Source organism: Mirounga angustirostris, unplaced genomic scaffold (genome assembly GCF_029215605.1).
Source record: "Mirounga angustirostris isolate CCGP_5_RB_7025 unplaced genomic scaffold, mMirAng1.0.hap1 SCAF_11, whole genome shotgun sequence".
Classification (NCBI taxonomy): Eukaryota; Metazoa; Chordata; class Mammalia; order Carnivora; family Phocidae; genus Mirounga; species Mirounga angustirostris.
In genome coordinates, this window is record NW_026991719.1 from 124,741,317 (window position 1) to 124,766,435 (window position 25,119).

Here is a 25,119-nt window from a genome sequence, read left to right on the forward strand (position 1 = left end):
GTTGATAAAAGCTTCATAACAGCTGGGCTGAAGGATGAGTAGGAAGGCACAGTACAGAGAAGGGGGATATCATATATTCAAATCAACATCATCACTTAGGCATTTAATAGTCAAAGGAAACTTGTGATGTTCAAAACCAAATCCTTGGCTTCCCATGTACCTTTAACTTCTTCCCAGAGTCTTACACAGCTCTGTTAATGTTAAGTCCATTATCCCAACTGCCCAGGCCAAAACTCTTAGAGTCTTTTTTTATTCCCTCTTTCTTTCACATTTTACATCCAATCTGTGAGGGAATTCTTTTGGTTCTACCTCAAAAAGATATCCAGAATCTCACCACTTCCACTGCTACTACCCTGGTCCAAGCCCATCATCTGCTACCTGGGTTATTACAGTAGCTTCCCAACTGACCTCCCTGCCTCTGTCCTTTCCCCCCACACCCTATTCTCTACACAGTGGTTAGAGTGATCCCTCTAAAACATAAGTATAATCATGTCACTTCTGTGTGTAAAATCCACCAGTGGCTTTCCAGCTCACTCCATGAAGCCAAAGTTCTTACAATGGGTTGCAAGATCTCACATGACCTGTCCTCCCTGTTTCTACTCTGACCTCATCTCCTATTTCTCTCCCCCTCGCTCACTCTCTTCCAGCCTCGGTGGCCTCCTTGTTCTTCTTAGAATACACAAAACATGCTTCCACCTTCAGGCCTTTCCCCATGCTGTTCCCTCTCCTAGTATCCTCTTTCCCCACACTCTCCTGTTTCAGGTCTTTTTGTTCAAGTGTTACTTTAAAAATGAGTCCTTCCCTGATCAAATTATTTTAAATGACATCCTCATCCCCCAACCACCACCATCCCATTCGCCCAGCATTCTCTACTTCCTTCTCTGATTTATTTTGCTCTGTTGTTCTTATCATCAGACAGACAAAATATTTTACTCATTTCACTTGTGTGTTCTCTGCCTTCCCCTCCTAGAATGTACATCATATTACATGATGGCAAGGATTTTTTTATTGTTTTTTGTTTTTCCTACTATTATATCCCAGTTCTCAGATAAGTATCTGGCATATAATAGGTACTCAATAAATAGCTGATAAATGAAGAAATGAATATTGGGATGAAGAGATAGAAGGAAATGGCATAGATGACTTCTAGGTCACCATCAGGTCACAACTGCGTATCAATTCACAGAGATTAAGGATACTCAAAAAGGACCATATTTACAGGGGACCGGAATGATCTTGGAGTGTTTTGGATTCAAAGAAACTATGAACCATACAGAAAGAATTGCCCATGGGCCTTTATAATAATGGTATAGGTATTGAAAGGAGTGCAGGACAAGGAATGTATTCATCAAGATAGGCTAGGCTTTACTGAAATAATAAAGTCCCCAAATTTCAACAATTTAGCACAACAAAGCTTGATTTCCAAATCATACAAGATCAGTTCCAAGTCATCAGCTCTCTCTTCCACCTGAGGATTCAGGGTCTCGGTCCTCCAACTTTGACATCACCATTTCAACATCTGGCTTTTGGCATCACTAGGTCAAGGGAAGAGCGAGCTAATGGATCATACACTGGCTCTTAAATGTTTGCATTTTATTATCTAGAACTAGTCACACCACCCAACCAACTGAAAGGGGGCTGGGGAATGCAGGCAGCACCTGGAATACTTGGTAAGCACTACCAACTCTGTCTCGAGATCATGGAGAAAAGGGCTGTTTTGAGCAATTTGGGGAAGTGTAAGAGTTGCTGACAGTTGAAATGCCTTATGAATTAGTGCTGTTACCACAAATGCAGATTAGACTGAGATTGTAAAACTATCTAAAAGAAAATCTCCTGCTCTGATAGAATGTAACCTGAAAGAGGAGCAGAAGAGAACATGGTAAGGACACAAATATGCAATAATTAGGAGTCAAAAGTGGGGGGTGGAAACAATGGAACTGTAAAGGAACTGAGGACTGGTGCAGAACTAGTGCAGGCCCTCTATCACCCAGGAGGGCTCTGGGAGTCACATTTAAGAGAGGAGCCCTTCTCAATAGGGGCACCTCATACAGCCATGCAGGCTGCATCCTGCACAACTCCAGGAGCTACCCATTCACCATTTGTATAGGATCCCTGCTTTTCATCCCCTGGGAACAGGAGCAGAGGTGCCTGAGACCAGCCATCAGCAGTCCCTTTGAAGGGCAAAGTAGCCTGTGGCAGCTAGAACTCCAGTGTAGAAGCAGAGGTCCACCCACTTGTGCATTAGAACTCCTTCCTTCAGAAGAATCTCTGCTCCCTGTGCTTATCCCACTGTTTCACCGAGCTTTTGAAGAAATTCTTATGTAAATGTAGCCTGACTCACCTGGATTCAGGAAAACAATTAGATAAATAGAAAGGTTAGTCCACAATTAGACTAAGAGCTAAGGACCCCTGGTGGCTAGCAGTGGTAATTACAGCAGTCCTTCCGGATGGGGATCATGAGAAACCTGGTGGGGTCATTGAGGAAGTGAGGTGAAGCCCCAGGGCTAGGAAGTTGGGATGGACAGGGATTCTCTTCTGTCTATATTGTTCCACTAACAAGTAGACGTTATTACTACCCCATATTTCAGATGAGCGAACTGAAATTCAGAGGCAGTGGCACATGCTTAGGTAGCTGATGATGGAGTTTTAATCTAGATCTTCAGATTTATAGTCAAATGCCCTTTTAGCACACTATGCTACAACCAGTTCCCGAGGAAATAAATGAGTTAGTGGAGCATTCTCCCTATTCCTTCCTTTCAAAGCTAAGATGCCATATATTAAAAAGCAGGCTTCTGCATACTTTGGGGGGAAGCTGTTAAGCACACAAATTGTGAATGCCCAGCAAAAGTGAATAAACCCTGAAAACTCAGAATCAAAGTCCCAGAAACTCCTCTCTTAACGACATTTGGTCAAAATTGGTGTTCACATATTGCATGCCACAAATGAAGGTAGGTTTACATCTTTGCTGTTGGACAACTTTCTGACTGACTTGAGTTAGAAAATAGAAAAAACTTGCCAGCCCTCCAAATGTCCTTCAAATAGAAGAAATGCATGAAGGAGTTTGAGCCAAAACACTCAAAATTCCTCTTAGAAGCCATTATAGACAGATATTTTCAACTTAGGTAGTTGTCAGGGAATTTCAGAGGTATAGGAGACCACATAAACTCTGATGTTATTTGGCCATCCCTGACAGGCAACCATTCAGTCAGTCTTTGTATGAAAAGCTCTGGTTACAAGTCAGGAGTTCACTCTCTCAGAATACAGTCCATTGCATTTTTAGTTCTGTTTGTTAGAAATATAAAGTCCTGCAGGAATTTAACTGCAGTCCAGCATCAGATAGCCCAGTGAGTGAGTATACATGTTTATGTTTGAAGGGTATATTAAGATACCCTGAAAAGCACAAATTGTTTATTTTACAAACCTTTCCTTAAAGTGAAAATTTAGGAAAGAGTAAGCAAAAGGAAGCCTTTCTACAAAGATTCATTTTATTATGCTTAGTCTTAGAAAGACTTATAGAAGCACATTTTTCCAGCCTCAGAAATCAACTGCAGCTAGCATTTCAGACCCATAGAGAACATTTGCCTCTTTCATGGCCCATGAGATAAGGAAGACATGGGAAGATGGCCTTCCATGCATGGCAAGTGGGAAGGGCTCCTATTAAGTCAGGTTGTTCTGAGTAATCCAATTTTTAAAAATACATTTTATTGATTGAGAAAGAAGTGGATAGCACCTTTATTAAATTGTCTTTCATGGAAAATTTGAGTAAAAAGCATTCTAAAAACCAGGGTCTAACCCCCATCCCCCTGTCTCAATGTCTCCTGCTTGTGCCCTTAATTAGGACCTCATTATCTCTGACTTTGATCATAGTTTACTTTGTCTCTGATTTTCTGCACTTTCATTATGATGTCTCTAGGAGTAGACTTATTATTTATCCTACGTAGAATCCATTGGGCTTCTTAAATTTGTGGATTCAAAGTTTTAGCCATCATTTTCTTCCCCATTTCTCTCTTTTCTCCTTCTGAGACTTCAATTAAATATATGTTAGTCTTCTCACTATATTCTTTGTGTCTCTTATCCATCTTTTCTTTTTTCCATATAATTTGTTTCCCCAAACAGAAACATGGACAATATCTTTTGACCTACCTTCCAATTCAATAATTCTCTCTTCAGTTGTTTCACCAGGGGTTACTACCTGTCCAAGGCCACTTTAATTTAAGTTCAGGGCTTGAGATTCCTGGGACCACCTAAGTGATGGGTATCTAGGCTAAAAGTCCTTGCAAGGGCTGGTTACCTTTGGTTCACCATTATCTTGAAGGCTTATCAAATCTCCCACTTGTTTGGGCCTTGAAATTAAACTTTTGTCCCCTTTGCTCATGAGGTCACCAAAACCAGAGCTAAGTTTCATGACTCTCTTCTGATTAATTAAATGCCCTCACAGCAAAAATGGCTTCTAGTGCTTGACTTACCTCTCTGGGTTTTTGTCTTCTTCTACATTTTAGCCTCATAGCTTTATGAGGGTTTTTTTCAGCTTTAATGAGATATTATTGACATATATGTAAATTTAAAGTGTACAACATGATGATTTGATACACATATATATTGTGAAATTATTGCCACAGTAAGATTAATTAACATCTCTATCCCCTCACATAATTACCTTTCTTTGTGTGGTGATAATTTTTAAGTTCTTCCAAATATATAATACATTATTATTAATTATAGTCACCATGCTGTACATTAGATCCCCAGAACTTATTCATCTTATGGCTGGAAGTTTGTATCCTTTGGCCAAACTCTCCCCATTTCCCCCAACCCCAGCCCCTGGCAACCACCATTCTGTCTCTATCTTTTTGAGTTCAGCTTTTTTAGATTCCACATGTGAGAACATACAATATTTATTTTTCTCTGACTTATTTCACATAGCATAATGCTCTCAAGGTCTACCCATGTTGTTGCAAATGACAAGATTTTCTTCTTTTTATGGTTGAATAATATTCAATTGTGTGTGTGTGTGTATGTGTGTGTGTGTGTGTGTATCACCTCTTCTTTATGCATTCATCTATTGATGAGCTCTCATGTTGTTTCTGTGTCTTGCCTATTGTAAATAATGTTGCAATGAACATGAAAATACTGATATCTCTTTGAAATCCTGATTTTAATTTTCTTCAAATATATATCCAAAATCAGGATTACTGGATTATATGGCAGTTCTGTTTTTAATTTTTTGAGGAAACCCCATACTGTTTTCCACAGTGGCTGCACCAGCAGGGCACAAGGGTTGTTTTTTCTCTACAGCCTCACCAACATTTGTTATCTCTTGTCTTTTTGATACTAGACGTTCTAACAGGTGTGAGGTGATACCTCCTTGTAGCTTTGATTTGCATTTCCCTGATAATGAACAATGTTGAGCACCTTTTCATGTACCTCTTGGCCATCTGTATCTCTTGGGAAAATATTTATTTAGTTCCTCTACCCATTTTCTAGTTGGATTGTTTATGGTTGTTTTTTGTTTTTTATTTATTTATTTGGGGGGGTTGGGTTTGGGTTTTGTTTTGCTTTGTTTTGCTATTGAGCTGTATGAGTTCCTTATATATTTTGGATATTAACCCCTTATCAGATGTGTGGTTTGCAAATATTTTTCTCCCATTCTGTAGGTTGCCTTTTTATCTTGCTTATTGTTTCTTTTGCTGTGAAGAAACTTTTTAGTTTGATATAGCCCCACTTGTTGATTTTTGCTTTTGTTGCTTGTAATTTCGGTGCCATATCCAAAAAATAGTTGCCAAGACCAATGCCAAAGAGCTTTTTCTGTGTGTTTTCTATGGTAGTTTTACAGTTTCAGGTATTACATTTAAGTCTTTAATTCATTTCAAGTTATCAGTGGTGTAAAATGGGGTACAATTTCATTTTTCTGCATGCGGTTATCCAGTTTTCCCAACACCATTTATTGAGGAAACTATCCCTTCCTATTAAGTCTTCTTGACTTTCTTGTCAAATATTAGTTGACTGTATATGCAAGAGCTTTTCTTTGGGCTCTCAATTCTGTTCCACTGGTCTATGTATCTATTTTTAATGCCAGTAACACTCTTTCAATTACTGTAGGTTTGTACTAAAGTTTTAAAATCAGGAATTATGATGCCTCCAGGTTTGTTCTTTCTCGGGATTGCTTTAGCTATTTGGGGTCTTTTGTGGTTCTGTATGAATGTCAGGATTTTTCTATTTCTGTGAAAAATGCCATTGGAATTTTGATAAGTTTCATTATTTTTAGTTTTTTCTTCCTATATTTCATCCAGTTTATTTACTTGTCTTCATTGGGACTGTTAGTCCAAATTACCTAGACTGACATTACAAGCAGCAGAGATATACAATACCCGCCTAACTGCTTTCATTGCCCTCAGTCTCTCTTCTTTCCAGTTCCTCCTTTACAAAGTAACTGTGATTATTCCAAGATACCACTCTGATTGAGTCATTCCCTTGCACAAACCCTTCAAAAGCTTAATGTTGATTCTAAAATGAAAATCGAATTTCTTAGTTTGTACAATTAGGTCCAAATATCTCTTTCTTGCTCCATTTATTTACTGTACACTGAGTGGGTGGTCCTCTCTAGGGCAGGTTCTGCTTAATCTCCTGCCTTTTACCTCTCTTACCCCTTTCTTACTCCAAATTTACCTACACTCCAGTCGAACTGGAACACTCACTGTCATGTGGCAGACCTGGGTCCAGAACACAGATGGTCTAACTAACTTCTCCCCATCTCCCTTTCCCTCCCCCTCTGACCCAATTAAACCATTAATTAATTAATTAAAATCTTAAAAAAAAAGAAATTTCAACCCAGCATTACCTCTAGGGAGAGCAGAAGTGGGGGGAAGATCCCCTGGGATGTGAGGTCTGGAAGTGAATTCATCACCATCATCAACTTTTTGTCAATCTTCATAGTCACAGGGGCACCTAGGAATAAAATTTCAAGCTTCAGGCTTGTTTTTCATGAAAAATGAGAGATGGATTGCCTGTGAAATTTGATTCCAGGGTGCTGGGAACATCCTGCATCTAAATAAATCTACTCCCACCTGCTGGCGATTGCCTGAACATCCAGCCAAAGTTGAATCACACCAAAAAACAAAACAACGTTCTGGAAGTAGACAAACCTGGAAACAAGGATTATAGTTTGGACCTCCACTGTTATGTGACCTCAGGCCAATCCCCTTTCCTTCTCTGAGCCTCGGTGTCCCTATATTACAATCCAGATGGTTGGACAAAATGACCTAGAATGGCCCTTCCATGTTTATCAAGCAAGGATTTTCTCTAGAAGGATGCCTGGGTGAGCAGGGATGATGGGGGCATAACTAACAGCAGTAGGAGTGGGTTCAATTGACCCACTTCTGTATGTGATAGTGACATATGGATCCCACCATCCTTTTTTATTTCTGCACCTATGTGGAAAGGAGAGCATTTGCTGCAATGGCAAGGGAAAGAGGGGGCAAGGAGATGGCAAAGGAAGGTGTGAGGGTGTTCTGCTCTTAAAAGAAAACAGGGAAGTATGATACACATTTTTTAAAAGTTTGCTTCTAAAATGGTTAAGAAAGCTGCAGGAAACAGCTAACCCGGCAACTGAAGCTTTGCTGGGCACAAGCAGTTCCAACTCACTTCACCAAATATTGAGGGAAAGTGGGAGAGGGCTGTATTTCTGTGTGAATGTTCTAGCTAACCAAGAGTGACCTTGAAATTCATTTTCATTGCAACCCTCCTTAAGAGGTTCAGTGTTAGTAAAAGTGACTGAGGTCTATTTGTTGCTTGCCCATCTGGCCCATGGGTTCAAGGGCCGTCTTTCTGAACTTGTTTTGTCATGTATCAAAGATGGGAAAGACAGAGGGATTAAGTGGAGGAATTTCCTTATCCTCTGACATCCTTTTGTTTCATAGGACAGTATTCAGGGTAGTGGGAAGAATAAGAGCCCTCTAGTCAAAATGCCAGGCTTTTCCACACGGTGGGGCCAGAATGCAAAAGCGTTGCAGTGGACGGCTCTTCAAAGGCTAACTCCCTCGAATATCTGAAACGCTGGCCTTTGCTTTCTTTCCCCTTCAAGGTATGAGCCCTGGATCCTCACTTCAACTCTGCATGCTGGCTGTGTGACAGAGTCACATCTCAGAGTGATCCTGATTGGTGAATCCTTCCAGTTCCCTGAACTTTGTCCTGGGGACCTAAACTTGGGGCAAGGGCATTCCGAAAAATTAGTCTTTAAGAAACTCTTGGGCTATTGGAATCCAATTTCCAGCCTGATGGAGGGGCACTCCTGCATGGCTAGAGCTCTGTCATAAAACCCACTGGTGATCCCCCACCACTCCACCCGGAGGCAAGGGACGCGGGATTACTGGTGCGTCAAGGGTTTGGGAATGAGCTGCAGTCAGTTATGTTCTAGCTCCAAATGTGTCCAGCTCTTTCAGAACGCAGATTCAGCCAGGGCATTCAAATCACCTCACTCCTGTCACCGCAAAAAACAAACAGCAACAACAAAAATCCCGAACAAACTCTTGGGCACACGCTATTCCAAGAAAAAAGCACATTTCGCATTTTTGCAGAGAGGAAGAGTAGGACCCACTGGGTGCCCCAAGGCGCGGATCTGTGCCCCTCCCCCAGCAGCCAGATTCCCACCCCCGCCCCCTTCCCCCCCCCGGCCCCGCCCCTGCCAGTGTCTGAAGCTGGCCGGGGTAGGACTGCAGAGGCCTGAAGGGGCGGGGGGCCGCGCGGAGCGCAGGCGGCGGGCGGAGGCAGCAGCGCGCGCCTTTTTGTGCGGCTCCTGGCCCCTGCTGGATTGGTTCGGTCAGCGCTGCCGTCGGAGTGGGCGGAGCCAGCCGGGCGCCGGGCTTGGAGGCCAGTCGCAGCCAGAAGCGGTCGCAGACGGAGCGCACTTCGCCGCTGCAGGTGCACCTTGGGGCCGCTGCGTGGGGCAGAGCTGCTGGGGGGCTGCTCCTCCTGGGCTCTGGGCTCTGGGCTCCAGCTCGACCCCCGCGTTCCCTGCTTCCCATACCCTCGCTGGTGTCTCCTTAGAGACTCCTAGCGACCCCCCAGCTCCCTCTCGCCCCGCACTGCCTCCATCCCATCCCTTTCCCCCGCCGCAGACTGCCGTCTCTCGCGCCTTCTAGCCCGGAGCAGTGTGGCCATGGGTATCAGAGCGATGCTGCGAGCCGCCGTGCTCCTGCTCCTCATCAGGACCTGGCTCGCGGAGGGCAACGACCGCAGTCCTACCCCAAAATTCCACTTCGAGCTCTCCCCTACCGTGCCCGAGGTCATCTTGAACCTCTTCAGCTGGTAAGCCGGTACCGCCAGCCTGGGCATGGCGGCGACAGGGACCCGCGGGCGGCCTCTTGGACGGAGCGGGCTGGGGTAACTTGAACCCGGTTCGCCGAGCCCTGGCACTTGGGTCCTGCCTGCCGGTCCCTGGAGGGGGATGGGGTGGCAGTGGGGGTGGCCGATTGAAAGAGAGCTCTGTGCTTCAGCCCACCTGTTACAGCGGCGCCTCACAGAGCCCCGCGTGTGCCCAAACTGCAGCCCTGAGGGTGGGGGGAGGACGGTGCCCTCACCCCAGCGTCTGCCAAGGCCCTGGGCAGGTTTTCCCAGTCATATCCATTGGCACCTGTGGGATTGGGGTGGTGGCAGTACAGAGTGATGGACAACTCACAAAACAGAGAGAGTATAGAGACACCTGTTTGAGTCCGGATTTTCGTCTGTTCCCTGAAGCGCGTGCGTATGTTTGTGTGTGTTGAGCGGTGAGAGACATTTTCCAGTGCCGCAGATAGAAATTATTGACTCAACCTCATCGGAGCCCAGACAGTGCAATCAGTGGCTGCATAACCGTACAGCTGTGTGGCCTTAGATGGGTGTGCTTTTGTGCTTACTCCTGTGAAAACATTTGAAGATTCAACGGGTTTTTTCTGTGTTTGATTTCAAGTTTGGGTCTGCAAATATCTGAAGAGATGTTAAAACAAACAGACTTTACATGTAGCTCATACAAAAATGTGTATTTGCAGGAGCCACGGATCCTGAGCGCTGTCCTATGGGTAATGTGTGGTACTAAACAGGCGGGAATGCGTTGTTTTAATTCGGGAATAGTACATGTGTACACTTTGGAATGATGCAAAATGAAATTTTGTCATTAAAGATGATTAGAAATAATTTTTAAATGACAAGCCAGAAATGAACGTGTATTCAGAAAAAAGTGGGGGGTGGGGGCGTATAGTCTGGCAAGGTTCCAGCAGACAGCCCTGCAATGTCCTCCACCCGACATACCAGACTGCGCTAGTGAACTCTCTCTCTCTCTCTCTCTCTCTCTCTCTCTCTCACACACACACACACACACACACACACACACACGTGCACACTGTGATTTGCAGGGACTGATGTCTGTTCCCTGGTCAATGCGTCAAAGATCCTAAGAGTCATAGTGAAGCCCAGGGCCTGTTCTCATTCACAAACCCCTTTTGGGGAAAAGAGCCCCACTGAATGTCTAGGTGAATTGGCTGAGCTTCAGAGACTTCTAGAAAGGCCAGCTCTCTGCAGGGCTGAGCTGGGTCCACTTACATGGGCTCACCCAAAACACGTCTAGGCTGGAAGCCTATGCTTAGCCAGAGAGATGTCTGTTCCCAGAATACATGTCTTTTTGAGGACAGCCCTTGGGCCCCCAAAATCTAAAATGGTTTGATTGGGTGAGGGTCTTTAATCTCTGCTACATGAGCAAGGCTCTCTCTGCGTCATGTGCCATATATCAAGTCTTAAAAAGCAGAGTTGTATAAACACAAGATTTACATAGACGTGAGAACAAAATGCCCAGTCCTAGCCTAGGTAGGGGAAATGTGACTGAGCTGGAGAATGCGAACTGGCTGGCTCAGCTCAGGGGGACACTGAGGGTGGAAGATGACCTTTCCTGAGGCAAGCAGGTGCCCCTGGAAGGACTCCCACCGACCTAGAAAGCTGCATCCAGGCTGATGGCAAGATGGGGCTTCTTAAGGGGTTGAAGTAAGGCATTTATCTCAGGGCTTGAACCTGCCCACTCCCTCCCCTCTCCACTTCTCCTACAGTCTCCCCGCCTCATGCCCCCCTCCTCCCCAATCCTGCCTGGTAATAAGTATCCAGTCTTTGTGCCCCATTCTCTAGATAAAAGCGGAAGGGGGGAGGGGAAAAAGAGCCTGCGACAGGGCTGCGCTTCTGGCTGACTCACTGTAGGGAGGGAGAGGAGCAGGGAGAGATGGGTACAGGTTTGACTGTACATGTCTGCATGTGTGCGGGAGCAAAGAAGGCCCTGGCATGTTGATACCTGGGGTGTTCTTTGTTGTTTGTTCCCTGAGAAGCAATGTGGCATTTACTGATGACTTCTCTGTTTCAGCAAAAATTGTGCAAATGAAGCTGTGGTTCACAAGATTTTGGACAGGGTGCTGTCAAGATATGATGTCCGTCTGAGGCCAAATTTTGGAGGTAAGACCCGTCCACATACTAGAAGCCTTTGTGTTAGGTGGGAAAAGAGCTGAGACTGATGCAACGAGACACCCCCACTCAGGACGCTGACCAGTGGCACTCCCTACCTTCCTACCACTGTGGACAACCTGCATCAGAGCACTTCCAGGCCCCCAACCCCCAGGCCTTTTGCTCTGCCCCGGCAATTTCCCACTTCTTCGCCTTCTTATGCAAGGGGCCTTTCTGCTCCCTCCCTTACAACAGCCTGAAGTGCGCTCCCTGGTGTGGCTGGAGAAGCAGTAACCACAGACAAAACTGCTGGGTTTCACAGGCTCTCCAGTTTTCCGCTACATCTATGGGAGGGGCACACATTCTTCTACTTGATCACACATTCTTTGCACCTTAGACACTTGCAAAGTGATTAGCTAGTGCAGCTAGTTCAAAACTAAGGGCATGGTCTTCTCCGTCTAGTTTACTTTTCCCACCGGGGTCCCGGGCACTTCCACCTCTGCCACCCCTTCCCAAAGCCTTCAGCTCCCACCAAGTTCAGTTCATTCAACACACTACAGTCAGTGTGATCTTTATAAATCCAGCCTGATCACCTCACGAACTTTTGATGGCATTATTTAACTGCCAGGTATAATCCAAACTCCTTAGCCTCACACTCAGACCTCAAGCACAGAGATGAGAAATGACAAGGAAACTGAAACAGGAAGCCCATAGATCAGTTTCTCCTTTAATTCCTGCCTGTCTCCACCCTCAAAAGGGTGACTGGGCTCAATCACACAGCTTTAAGGGACAAGCAATCTGCTCCAACCCCACAGAACAGGAGTAGCATTCTTTGGCCCAGGGGCCACCCAGGAAACCTAGACCAAGGACAGACAAAAGGAAGGGTGTACTAAATAGAAGTTAGTCACATTTCGGCTCAAAGGAAACAGAGAAAGAGCTAAAAATCAGAGTGGCTAAGTTGGAGAAAGCACTCCACTTCCTGCAGGTGGTAGAACTAGACACCTGCTCTAAAGAGTTAATGAATGCTAATGGTTCACATTTGCACATATGAATAGAGGTCTTCCGAATACACAATCCCTTCACCCTAAAGGGCACACAGCCAGTGAGGTCTACAGTGTGGTAGACCAGTGTGGGGCTCTGTGATTTGCCTGGAGGGCCACCTGGAAAACCAAAGCCCCAAAGCTTTGGAAGTGGGACACTTAACTGGTGTCACCTTTGCTGTGTTGCTCCCTCTGAGTGTGGGGACAGAAGGTACAGTCCTGGATCCAAGGTGAGTGTGCACTGGGCATTAGAAAGCTGGAGTGGAGAGGGCAGAAGGAAGGCGCTTTCAGTGTGGGGATTCAGATGCTAGGGCACAGCCAGCACCTTGTGTGACACTGGTTTCTACTACACTTTCTGCTTTCCTCATTTTCACGTTTCTCAACAAAGGCTGACCAACAGCCATTCAAGTACACCAAGCACACCCTTTCCACTGTTTCCGGTTGCCATCTCCGCAGACATCCGGGGCCAGGGGGAGGGAGCAGGGGCAAGGACCAGCCTCTGGGGATTATCAGGTGTGGCTGGTCCACAGTAGCTCCAAGGCACCTCACCACCGTCTTTTGAGCTAACTTGGATTTATTTACACCCAATGCCTAACCTCCTAAGTTACACTAAACTTTATGGGCATGTAGACCTGGAGCATATGAGAAAAGATGGGTCCCTGATGAAGGTGGCAGAGCAAGGACAGTGCAGGACCGTCTAGCATTTAGAGAGAAGGAGGCACTACATCCTCCATCTGGGACTGTTATATGGGCTGGGGTGGGGGGGGTGCCGATCAATGGGACACTGGGTCAGGGGTTTCAGGGTTGGGGTAGCCCAGGACTCCCTTTAATGCCTCCCACTAGACACAGAATCAAATTCCCCTCTGTCTGAAGTGAAATAGAGATTCAAGGACACACAACACACACACACCACATACAGAGGCCTCACCTGACTATTGTCAGGTTCGGTGGGTCAGTAATGAGGCTGTGGGAGCCTCATTACTTCCTTGAGAGGAGGAGGAGAAAGGGCCAGCTGCTTCTTTCTGGACAAGAGAAGTGGGATTCCACAGTGTTGCCAAAGGCAGGCCCTTGAGTACTTCACCTAGTTCAGCACCTGGCATGACCTAGGTATAGAGTGAAGGAATGAGGGGGACATCTTCATCATTCCTTCATTTATCTGTTCTTCCTCTGCTACTCTGGTGGCTGCTAAGGAGGACAAGGGCTTGTGGTAGCAAAATTTCCAAGAGCGAAATTTTCTTTCTGCCTTCCTGAGCCCATCAGGAGGGTAACAAAGGGATGTGAGGCTGAGGCCATCAAAACAGAGATAGAATTTAGACACCTTATCTGGAAATTTCTTGTTCCCCCTCCATGGAATACCGTGGCTAAACTCTCATAAGGTGTCCCCACTAGATGGGTAAATTAGAAAACAGCCCCAGGTCTCCTTCCTCCAGGCTACATCCCCAGGCCAGGACTCATAGCTTGGTGAGGGAAATGTGGACTGCATTTCAGCTCCCACATACCCCTTCCACTGAGGGCCCTTGGACAGGACTGTGTCCTGGCCCTTTAGGGTTCAGGTCCCCCAGGATTCCACTGTAAGGGATGGGGTTGCCTGAGTAGCACAAAGTGGTCTAAGATGAGAAGTCTGATCCAAGAGTGAGGTGGGGGCGGGGAGGGCTGCATGGCCCCTCTGGAGCTTGTTGCCTGCTTAACATGCTTTTCACCCTCTAAAGGCATGTAGGGAGCCTGAAAGGCAATAAGAAAGAACTACATTTCTAGAAACCCCTGTCACTACGTGTATTGCTGGAGTCTGGGCCCATTTACTTCTCAGCTGCCATTCGTATGCTGATGCCCAACCCCATGTCACTGCTTGAAACATTGGGGTAGGAATAACACTTTTCCCTCTTGGCAGCTCAGCTCCTGGGCTATCAGCCTGCAGTGAAGCCAGCAGGCTAAATTGCAAGTGTCATGCATTTATGTCATGCATGTTCCCATAGCGTAACACATATAGAATAATGGCTTAGCTGTGGGGCTAGGTAAAGACAGCTTTCAGCCAACAGGAAACAACAAAAAGTGTTTTACCACAGCACCTTAGAGTTTACTACATATTTTCAAATCCATTATCACATTTGAGTGGGCAGTGCTAACACCTGGGACTGAAAAAGAAAGCCCGGAGACAGAAAGACACTCAGACACACATTCCAATCACACTCAGATATTAACATACCCAGACACCCTCACACATGCACTCGCAGGAACAAACTCACAAATTCAGTCACTCACAAATTCAGTCTACACACTTACCTACCCTCACATGCGCCTGCTCACATATTTTTACATGCTCACACATCTGTGTACATACGAACATGTGTACACATACACGCATGAACATGTTCTCACAAACACACTCAAAAGTTTATCCACACACAGGGCTGCCTGGGTGGCTCAGATGGCTAAGTGTCTGACTTCCACTCAGGTCGTGATCTTCGGGTCCTGGGATCAAACTTCCGGCTCAGCAGGGAGTCTGCTTGTCCCTCTCCCTCTCCCTCTGCCCCTCCCCACCACTCGTGCTCTCTCTCTCTCAAATAAATAAATGAACTCTTTCAAAAAATGTATTCATACACACAGACATATTCACATGCTTATGCTCCCACATTCACTTACACTCGCACTGCCAAATTCACTTATATACATACAAAGATGCACACACGCATGCTTGGATATTCACATGCATGGACATACATATTGACATGTCCACACATTCATTCATACAGATAAATAACTCCTATTAACCCACATGCAAAAAATGCTTACACACATACACTGATCTGCACAGGCTTATACGTGCACATTAACATGCTTGCATGCAAACAGGCTAATGCATTCACTCATATAGGAGCTTGCTCACACACGTGAACATGCGCACACAATCATAACCACCTATTTACCCGTTCACACAGACATGCCCATATATGAACAGGCTCACACATTAACACACGTACACATCCACATGCACACACTCACATTAACATGCTCACACATTCACTCATACCTGCACAGTGACACATGAACACACATGAATATGCTCATGGACTCACTTGTACATCAGCATGGTCACACATTCAATTACACACAAACACACTCATGTACACTCATATTTAATCACACACAAACATGCTCACACATCCACTCAAGCACATAAAGGTGCTTGTATACACTCAGACACCCACATATATAAGTGTGATGAGTGTGAGTATGTAAACATGATCACTAATCACATTTATAACTTGCATACAAATAAGGTCACCCACACAAACATAGTCACACAACGAACATGCTCACTCACACTGACTGTAAGTCACACACTCAGAATTTCACTTACATTCCCCAACATTCACTCACACAAACACTTTCATTTACACATTCCCTCACACATGCACTTAACGTGCTCACACACAGACTTACACATGAATATGCTCATACACATGGACACACAGACCCATCCATTCAGTACACAAACATACATACACTCATGTAAAAGCATCTTTAACATACAAACATGAACATGCATCTACTCAAACGTGGACCTGCTGACAAATACATTCACAGGTAAACAGGCTCCCATAGACAACCCACATATTTACACCCACACCCAGGCAGTCTGGCTCCTGAGTCCATGCTTTATCATACCCTGCATGTAATAGTGTCTTCCTGTGCTGTAGGTGCCCCTGTGCCCGTGGGAGTATCTATCTATGTCTCCAGTATTGAACAGATCTCAGAAATGACTATGGTAAGTGTGCCAGCTTCAGCCATGGGCCTGGGAACGGGGAACATGGGGCAAGGAGCAGGGTCATAAGCCAACTCCAATTGTTCTGACCTGCAACAGAGCCCACATAAATGAACATGGTAGGTTTGGGAAACTACAGCCACCTGGAACAAAACATAAATAAATCCAAGTGAGTTATAAACCTAAAGGTTAAAGGCTTATGAAGTTTTTAAAAGAGAATATAGAATACTGTCTTTGTGGTAGGACTTCTTTAAAAAGTCATAGGAAACAGAAGCCATAAAAAGAAATACTGGTAATTTCAACTATATTAAAATTCTATCTAGAGGCACCTGGGTGACTCAGTCGGTTAAGCATCTGCCTTCAGCTCGGGTCATGATATCAGGGTCCTGGGATCGAGTCCCACCTCAGGCTCCCTGCTCAGTGGGGAGTCTGCTTCTCCCTCTCCCTCTGCCCCTCCCCACCCACCTGGTGCTCTGTCTCAAATAAATAAATAAAATCTTTAAAAAATTCTATCTAGCCAAAACTTCTAGAACTTTTGTTTTGCCAGACAAATAAAACCAGTATAACAGCTGTAAAAGGATAAGTCAGAGTGGACTAAGATATATGCAACAGAAAGAACTGCTATTGAAAATATACATAATTCCTGTGAATTAATAAGAATATTTATTTAATTATTTATTTATTGGAGGCAGAAAGAGCATAAGCAGGGGTTGCTGCAGGCAGAGGGAGAAGCAGGCTCCCCACTGAATAGGGAGCCCGATGTGGGACTCAGTCCCAGGACGCCAGGATCATGACCTGAGCCAAAGGCAGACACCTAACCAACTGAGCTACCCAGGCATCCCAATAAGAATGTTTTTTAAACAATAGAAAAATGTTTAGAAAATTTGAACAGGAACTTCACTTTTGTGAAGAAAACCAAGTAGCAGATGGACATGTGCAAATATGTTTGACTTTATTATTAATCAATGAAATGCAAAATAAGACCAGAGCAAGAATCCATTCCATCCCACCAGACTGGCATAAGTCAAAAGTCAGACAATACCAGTATTGGGAACTCTCATCTGCCCTGGGTGAGGGGGTAAAGTGGAACGTTCATGTCATTACTTTTATTTCATGTTGATTTTGGTGCGTATTGTCTGTTCACATAATAGTATATACATAGTATATTCACATGAGAGAATATTCTCTCCAGTGCAAGTGAACAAACTTTAATTACAGACATCAACATGAAAGGATCTCACAAATAGAATTTTGAGCGAAAGAAACAAATTAGGAATACATACAGTATAATTCCATTTGGAAGAAAAATTTAAAAATAGGTCCAAGTAAGCAATATGTTTCCTAGAAATACAGACATAGGCAATAAAACTCTAACAAAAAGCAACAGAGCTATTATCATTAAAACCTAAGATAATGGATACTGCTGGGAGGTAGATGTGGGGAATATGTTCTGGAAGAAACACATTGAAACTCGAAAGTTATTGGTAATATTTGATTTCTTAACCTGGATTTTAATTACATGAAGCTCAGTTTATTCTTAACATTTAACATTCTTGCATGTTCCAATACTCATCTATATTTGGGATGTATTTTTTACACCTGCATGCGTGCACACACACACACACACACACACACACTCTTTGAAGATGGAGAGCTGGACAACCCCACTTATGACTGGGAGTTACCTTTCTCTCCTCAGGACTATACGATCACGATGTTTTTTCATCAAACCTGGAAAGATCCACGTTTAGCATACCATGAGACCAACCTGAACTTGACCCTGGACTATCGGATGCTGGAGAGGTTGTGGGTCCCTGACTGCTACTTTCTAAATAGCAAGGATGATTTTGTGCATGATGTGACTGTGGAAAATCGCGTGTTTCAGCTTCACCCAGATGGAACAGTGCGGTATGGCATCCGGTGAGTTTCCCCAGGGGCTTGGGGACCATCCTGGCAGGCTTCCTTCTTCCCCCTGAGTAGCCTATGAATGCACTGTAAGGGACACACGAAGGACCCTGTTGCTGTCTTGCACTGCCCCCTCACCCATCCTATCCAGTAGTCAAAGGGAAACCTTCAGAGTTTCCCACAGCCATCCTTGGCTCTCCTGTCCCCACACCTTGCCCATCCTTCAGTCCCTAACTTAAATGCCCTCTTTGTCAAGACACCCTCCTTGATTTTCTCAATTCGAAGAGCTCTCCCTCCACCTTAGCATTGTACACATTCTGTTATTTATCTTTGTTTCTTTTCTCTCCCATGATGTGAGGGAGGGAGACAAATGAATGCTGAGGGAGGGGGCCCAATCTCTGTCGTTGGTCATATCTGCATCATGCAGGGGGCCCAGGGTGTGCAATATATGTCTGTTGTCTATGGTTCCCTGCACATGGGATACACACACGCTGGAAATCCTCCCTGGTTTATTTATAGTCACTGAGGCTCTCCTCACGGCATCATCTCTTACAAACTATCACTTAAGACAAGCGTAAGAGATAAGTGTAGCTCAGAAAATTTCTCCAAGAGGTAGTGGCACCAGGGTTCAGCCCCTGTCTCTGAGTCTCTCTTTCTCTGGGGTGCTCCTGCTCTATCCCTTTGTTTCTCTCTGCTTTCTCCATGGTGCAAGGTGCTAGAGTGAAAACAACAACAAAGCTTGCAGAGAACAAGGTCACTGGTCATACTTGTTTCATTTAAAGGGGGCCTCAGCTGATAAATGCTGCGTGGAGGATTCATGGAAGGGACACACACACACACACACACACACACACACCCCCTACCCAGCGTACAAAATGGAAATCACTTCAAGGGTTGAAAGGGACAAGGCCTCGTCTCCCTTCTGTGTGGTGGGTCCCTTCTCCCACTTCCGCAGCTCCTCCGAGATCCTTCTTCAGATTCCCCTCACAGACCCACCATGTGGCATCTTGAAGCCCCTGCCCAACACTCCACAGCCCACCTTAGATATGTTAATACTTCCTACCCATTTATACCTCCTACTGTCGTGTTGCTCAGCCCCAGTGGCCTATGTGCATACGGGCAGACACATAGAGAAGAGAGCGCTGTGGGAGCAGAGGCCCCACAGCCAAAGGAGGGCCTGGGCTACGACTCACATCCATACGGGCACTCCACATTGGATCGGGCACCTCAGCTGCTTCAGTGTGGCACCATTTCCTATTGACAGCCTTGCTCCTTCTTCAGCAAGAAGGTCCACTTTCTGTCCCTCCATCCAGTTTCCTCAAGGGCCCTTCCCATTCTGCTGCCCTGAGGTTCCCTGTCAGACCTCTTGGTTTCTCTGTCACATACACATTCCCTCTCTCCTCCTACACAACTGTGACCCAGCTTTCCTCTAGGAGGAAGGAAAGGAAGAGGAAAAAGAGGGAAAGAAAAACTGGAGGGAGGAAAGGAAGACCCAGTTCGAGTGTAGGCAGTTTGGGACAGTGTTAGGTGGGTCAGTATGTGGAGTACCTCTCAGTTCTCTCAGGAACGGTTGCTTGCCTGGACTTGACTCGCTTTTCCCTTCCTTTTGCTTTTCCTCTGCAGACTTACCACCACAGCAGCTTGTTCCCTGGATCTGCAAAAATTCCCTCTGGACAAGCAGACCTGCAAGCTGGAAGTGGAGAGCTGTACGTATATCTTCCAAGGCCTCTTCTTTCCTACCTGGGGTCACAGTCATCCAGAAACCAAAGGCAGAGTAGACAGTGACAGGGAGGGCATTATTCCCCTACTCCCTTCTTCCCCATTCTCTCTCTGTTCAATAGATGAACAGACAGAAGTATATACAAAACGTCTGGGAGAAGGTGGCCTTTCATGTGTGAATAGTCAGTCCTCCGGGGAAATTGTACTTTGCTATTGGGAAATTATGTACAAGCTAGTGGATAGGAGCACATCTCTTTGCTCTGTTTTCTTTCCTGGCTAAGAAGCTCCAAAGTGAGAATTCCCTTTCCAAGTGCCCCTCTCCTCTGTGCTCAGACTCAGAAAACCTCAAAGGTGCCCCAAGAGTGCAGGTTCCGACCATCCTTTGGTTTCCACAGCCTGCCCTGGTGTGAAATCTGCCTATGCCTGCTTTCTCAGACTGACTCTGTTTCTCTCCCTCTCCCAGATGGCTACACGGTTGAAGACATCGTATTATACTGGGAAGGCAATGGGAATGCCATCCAAGGGACTGAGAAGCTGCACATTCCTCAGTTCAGCTTCCTGGGAAAGATAATGACTAGCAAAGAGGTGTTTTTCTACACAGGTGGGTCTGATCTTCTCTCCCATTTCGTCTTTCTTTTGTACCCTGGTACATTCCTGGACATCTGTCTGCCTTTGACCTCTACACTCTCTGTTGCCTCCTGTCCTATTTCCTTCTGGCTCTAGACACTTTCCAAAACCCACTTCAAATGAAGAAACGGGTGTGGAAGCACTTGGCCAAGTTTGACACTCTACAGGTGTAAAATGTTCATGCTCTTCCTGATAAAAACAGGCCTCCTCTCATGAGCCAGCCTCCCCCCCGCCCCCATTTGTCACTTTGAAATATTTACTATATCTCCCATTTCGAATCTCCAGTTGACATGAAACAAGTGAGGAAGGAAGGAGGAGAGAACAGACTTGCCATGCCATATGGGCCTACTGATATGCCATTGTCACGGGCCTTAAGGCGGCAGGCAAATAGGGTCAGATTGGCAGGCTGCCCAGGCTGGAATATTAGGGGCTTCCCCTCCTCCATCCTGTACTTGACCCTGAAAATCCCCTCAGCCCTGCGACCCTAATACCAGGATGTCTCCTTGCCAGGTTCCTATGTGCGCCTGATACTGAGGTTCCTGGTCCAGAGGGAAGTCACCAGCTACCTTGTGCAGATCTATTGGCCTACTGTTCTCACCACTGTTGTCTCTTGGATATCGTTTTGGATGAACTATGAATCTTCTGCAGCCAGGGTGACAGTTGGTAGGTCCTGTCCTCATCCCAGGGAGGAACTTGGATCATCTTGCTCAGAAAAAAAGTCAAGAGTAAGAGAGGAATACTTGGGGTGGTATGTGACTGCACGGGCAAGGAAGCAATATGGTGCCTGCCCAGCAGGCATTTATCCAGGGGCTTAGCCAATCCCCAGCAGAGAGACCGATATTGCAGACAAGTGTGAAAAAAACATCAGGGCTGGGATCTTGGTATGTTGGACCCAAAGTATTAGAATGCATTATTTGCGGGATACATGAATGAACACGTCATAAATTTAGATCAGAAATGCAATACAACAAACGTTGATTAAGCAACATATCAAAATGCCCATCAAAATGGCAGTAGAGGACTTCCAGAGAAGCTGTCCTCAATGAGTATCTGGTGGAATGCTGGGATAGATACTGTGAGATGCCAAAGAAGGAAACGACCCAGATCTTGTTGGCTAAAACTGCACCAAAAAAGTCTTGCTCAAGCTGCATTTTCAAGACTTGTAGGAGGCAGAGGCATAAGACTTGTCATTCACCAAAATAGGAAATCACTATTAAAAGGCACAGGGGCCCTAAAAGGGGACTAAGTCAAAGGGTGCCTAGGGCAGGAGCTGTGGGGAAATAGGGAGAGTCACAGAGAGACAGGAGGAGTGACTTGAAAAGACCTTGAAGTTCCAGTTTAAGCAGTTAGAACTTCATGTCCAAGCAATGGGGAGAACCAGAGGGTTTTGAGCAGTACCAGGGAGGGGCCTAGAGAATCAGCTCCCAAGTTTATCTGGTCCCAGTGTGCCCCACATCCAGGTCTGGTTTTTCCTTCACCGTCTTTGGGGCAGACTCCTCAGCCTCTTTCTTAAGGAGCACATGTTGGACTAAACCTTCAATATGTGTGTAATTTTTTAAAGGCTCACAAACCTTTCTGAGGGATGTGATCTAAAAGAAAGCCTATGTGCTGGAAGGCAAAAGAGGCTGGAGATATAAGTCCCACTGTGAAACCATGGCTGGAGATTTTGGACTTGATCCGAAGAGCAATGAGAAAGTCATGGAATCATCAAAGCATGGGCTGGGTGTAGAGCTGGGGAGGAAGAGCAAAGAGAGCACTTGAGCGAAGTCCCCAGGCCTAGAGAACTGAAGGCCTTTTGCTGAGGGCCCTCCCCGCTCCAGAGATGATGGTTGCTCCCTTCCCGTAGGATGTGGGCCTGATGGCTTGCCAAGAACTTCAGCCACCTGAGGAGGCTAACCCTGCGCCATGTTCTTTATAGGTCTGACTTCAATGCTCATCCTGAATGCCATCAACTCACATCTGCGGGATAAACTCCCCCAAGTTGCCTGTATTAAGGCCATTGACATCTATATGGTCGTATGCTTCTTCTTCGTGTTCCTGTCCTTGCTGGAGTATGTCTACATCAACTATCTTTTCTACAGCCGAGGAGGATCCCGGCGCAACCAAAGGCGACACAGGAGAGCCCAAAGAGTCATGGCCCGCTACCGCTACCGGGAAGTGATGCTGCAGGTTTGGCTTTTTGATTAACAATCAGCTTTCCCTGATTAGGGATTAGGCACCTTCTTAAGCCTAAGCTTAGCCCTTGACCCTTTCACATTTCTTCGTTCCTTTAATCCTCGCACAACACACACACACGCACACATCAGATAGCAAAGAAATAGAACAATTTATCATCACTCCTTTATAGGTCAAATCATTGTTGCAAGGTCCCAAGGCAGTAAGTGGCAGAACTAGATTTTCCCAGACCTTTTGACTTCAAATCCAGTCCACTTAGCATATTTTCAAGGGCAGGTGAAGGACCCAGAGGGCAAAGGAGCACAGGGAGGCTGAAAGGAAGAGAAAGACACCAGAGGGGTTAGCCTACCCCTCCTTCCTTTGCTCTTTCAATTCCCAAAGCCGTGCTGAGACTTTTGTTGCTGGCAGTACATTAATGTCCAGCAGTGCCCCCTTCCTTCCCAGGAAGCCCAGCCACATCTGCCTGAGGAGGCCTTGCCTCCATCCACCACATAGCACTCCAGAGAGAGCAGCTGCCCCAGGAAGACCCAGGCTTGGCAGCCACCGTGGATTTCCCTTACATGCTAACAGCCTCTTGGTCCTGTTCCTCAGCCCCTTGCACACCGGAGATCCCAAGAAGAGATGATTCTGTCAGTGGAAGAGATCAACAGTCACATTGCAAGTGCTGATGAGGAAAGCCCTTTCCCTCTTCCTTCCTCCCCACCACCAGTGCTTATTCATGTAGAATATGAACCTCCTGACTTCAGAAATCTATCTACTATCTCCTTGAAGGATGCCCAGGTTAGCATAGAAGATGAAAGTGACTCTCTTTCCTCCAGACCAGTGCAGGCCTGCCTGGCAAGCCTAGAAAGCCTCAGCTCTTTGATCTCCATCCCAGAGCAGGCCCCACTGGCCAACTCAGAAAGCTTCAGCTCACTATCTTCTCTCTCAGAGCAGGCCTGGCTGGCCTCTAGAGAAAGCCTGAGTGATCTCCCCTCCACCTCAGAGCAGGCCCTGCCCAGCTATGGCATTCGCTTTAATGGTTCTGAGATTGATGACAGTGTTATTCCTACTGAAATCCGCAACCGTGCTGACGCCCACGGCCATGCTGATACCCGTGACCCAGAAGACCCTGAAGAGAACACGAGCTCGGATGAGGGTCATGGCCATGGCCCTAGTGGGAGGCATCTGCTTGTCTATGGTCACAGGTGTGTGCAGGAAGCAAGCTGCAGCCTTGATGAGATCCATAGCAACCTTAATGAGATTCATAGCAACCTTGATGAGATCCGTAGATTGCCTGATGACATCAGAGTTGAGAGCGGCTACCTTGACCTTGAGAAGCAACTCAGGTGTGATCTTAACAGTACCTGGAGCCTTAATGTTGATGATTTCATGGGCTTTGACCAAGGCAAGGACAGTAACTCAGAGTCTGATGACAGTTGCCCCCCGAGTCCTGGGTGCTCCTTCAGTGAAGGGTTCTCCTCCAAGCTCTTTGACCCTGACTATGTCCCTGAGGTTGACAGGTGGTCCCGGATCCTCTTCCCTCTTTCCTTTGTGGTGTTCAACATTGTCTACTGGGCATTTCATATCAATTAGTCCCATAGTGCCCCTTTCATGGTTCCTCTTGATTCCATTTTGCCTTCTTTTCTTGGTTCATTTTATTTTGTGGTTATTTGGGCAGTTGAATTAGTTCTGCCTTTCTCTTTATAAACATGAGGTGGGAAGTAGTTGAAAAGGATGTGTTCTAGCTGGAAGGAAAGGGATTGAGGAGGACTTGGAGGTAAATAGCACATTGATTTTCCTTTTTTGCTAGAAGACTATCACCTTTTCAAAGACTTCTAATATCTGTGAAGCACAGAAAAGCCCCTGGAAATGTTTGGAGGAGAAAGCCAGGCTGGGAGACAGAGGAAGGATCCAAGCCCTGCGCATAAACATTTCTGAGGGTTTTGCTGCCCCCGACCATGTGTTGAATTTTCTTTTTCATTACTTTTTTTATTCTGTTTTTCCCTCCTAAGAATTTAGTCCTTGCTCACCCCCTGATTAAGGTTTTACAGGAGAAAGTCAAGCTGGGCTGAGCAGGGGTACACAGGGGAAGCACTAGCCATGGCTTGAAAGTGCAAGGGGCTGGCTCTAGGCAACTTGGGGAAATCTCTTCCCCACTATTGTTTTCTGTTGTATTTCGAGTGTGGTGTTGTGGTGTGGGGTTGGGAGTGGAATGTGGGTGGGTAGGGGTACTGAGTGAGATGTCAGGGTAAGTGAGAGATCATGTTTCCAGCAGGAGCTTGCAGGAGGTGATGAGGTCAAGTTGGAGATTCCCAGATTGAACTGGCATCTATGGAGGGATTGGAACTTCTCTTGTCTATAATTCTGCTTCACAATTCTTGATAATACAGACTGGGTACTGGGTACGTCTGTCTAGGTCAGATGCTGACTTGATCACTAGTGACAGAGCAAGCACTT

General features: G+C 45.9%; 1 protein-coding gene across 1 annotated transcript; it reads left to right on the top strand.

Annotated features, from left to right (window-relative positions):
- The first annotated feature begins 9,154 nt into the window (after positions 1 to 9,154).
- Positions 9,155 to 24,255, top strand: GABRQ (gamma-aminobutyric acid type A receptor subunit theta). Its single transcript, XM_045882933.1, has 10 exons — positions 9,155 to 9,303; positions 11,375 to 11,463; positions 16,190 to 16,257; positions 17,954 to 18,174; positions 19,783 to 19,865; positions 20,342 to 20,479; positions 21,016 to 21,168; positions 22,424 to 22,674; positions 23,452 to 23,908; positions 23,972 to 24,255. Exons 1-10 carry the CDS (start codon positions 9,155 to 9,157, stop codon positions 24,253 to 24,255), a joined length of 1,893 nt encoding a protein of 630 aa, XP_045738889.1.
- The last annotated feature ends 864 nt before the right edge of the window (positions 24,256 to 25,119 follow it).

Bases quoted from the DNA above. Each gene is read 5' to 3' on its own strand.
- GABRQ (XM_045882933.1), top strand. From the start codon at position 9,155: ATGGGTATCAGAGCGATGCTGCGAGCCGCCGTGCTCCTGCTCCTCATC. The intron at 18,175-19,782 runs GTGAGTTTCCCC...TTTCCTCTGCAG, and splicing joins ACAGTGCGGTATGGCATCCG to ACTTACCACCACAGCAGCTT. The intron at 21,169-22,423 runs GTAGGTCCTGTC...TGTTCTTTATAG, and splicing joins TGCAGCCAGGGTGACAGTTG to GTCTGACTTCAATGCTCATC.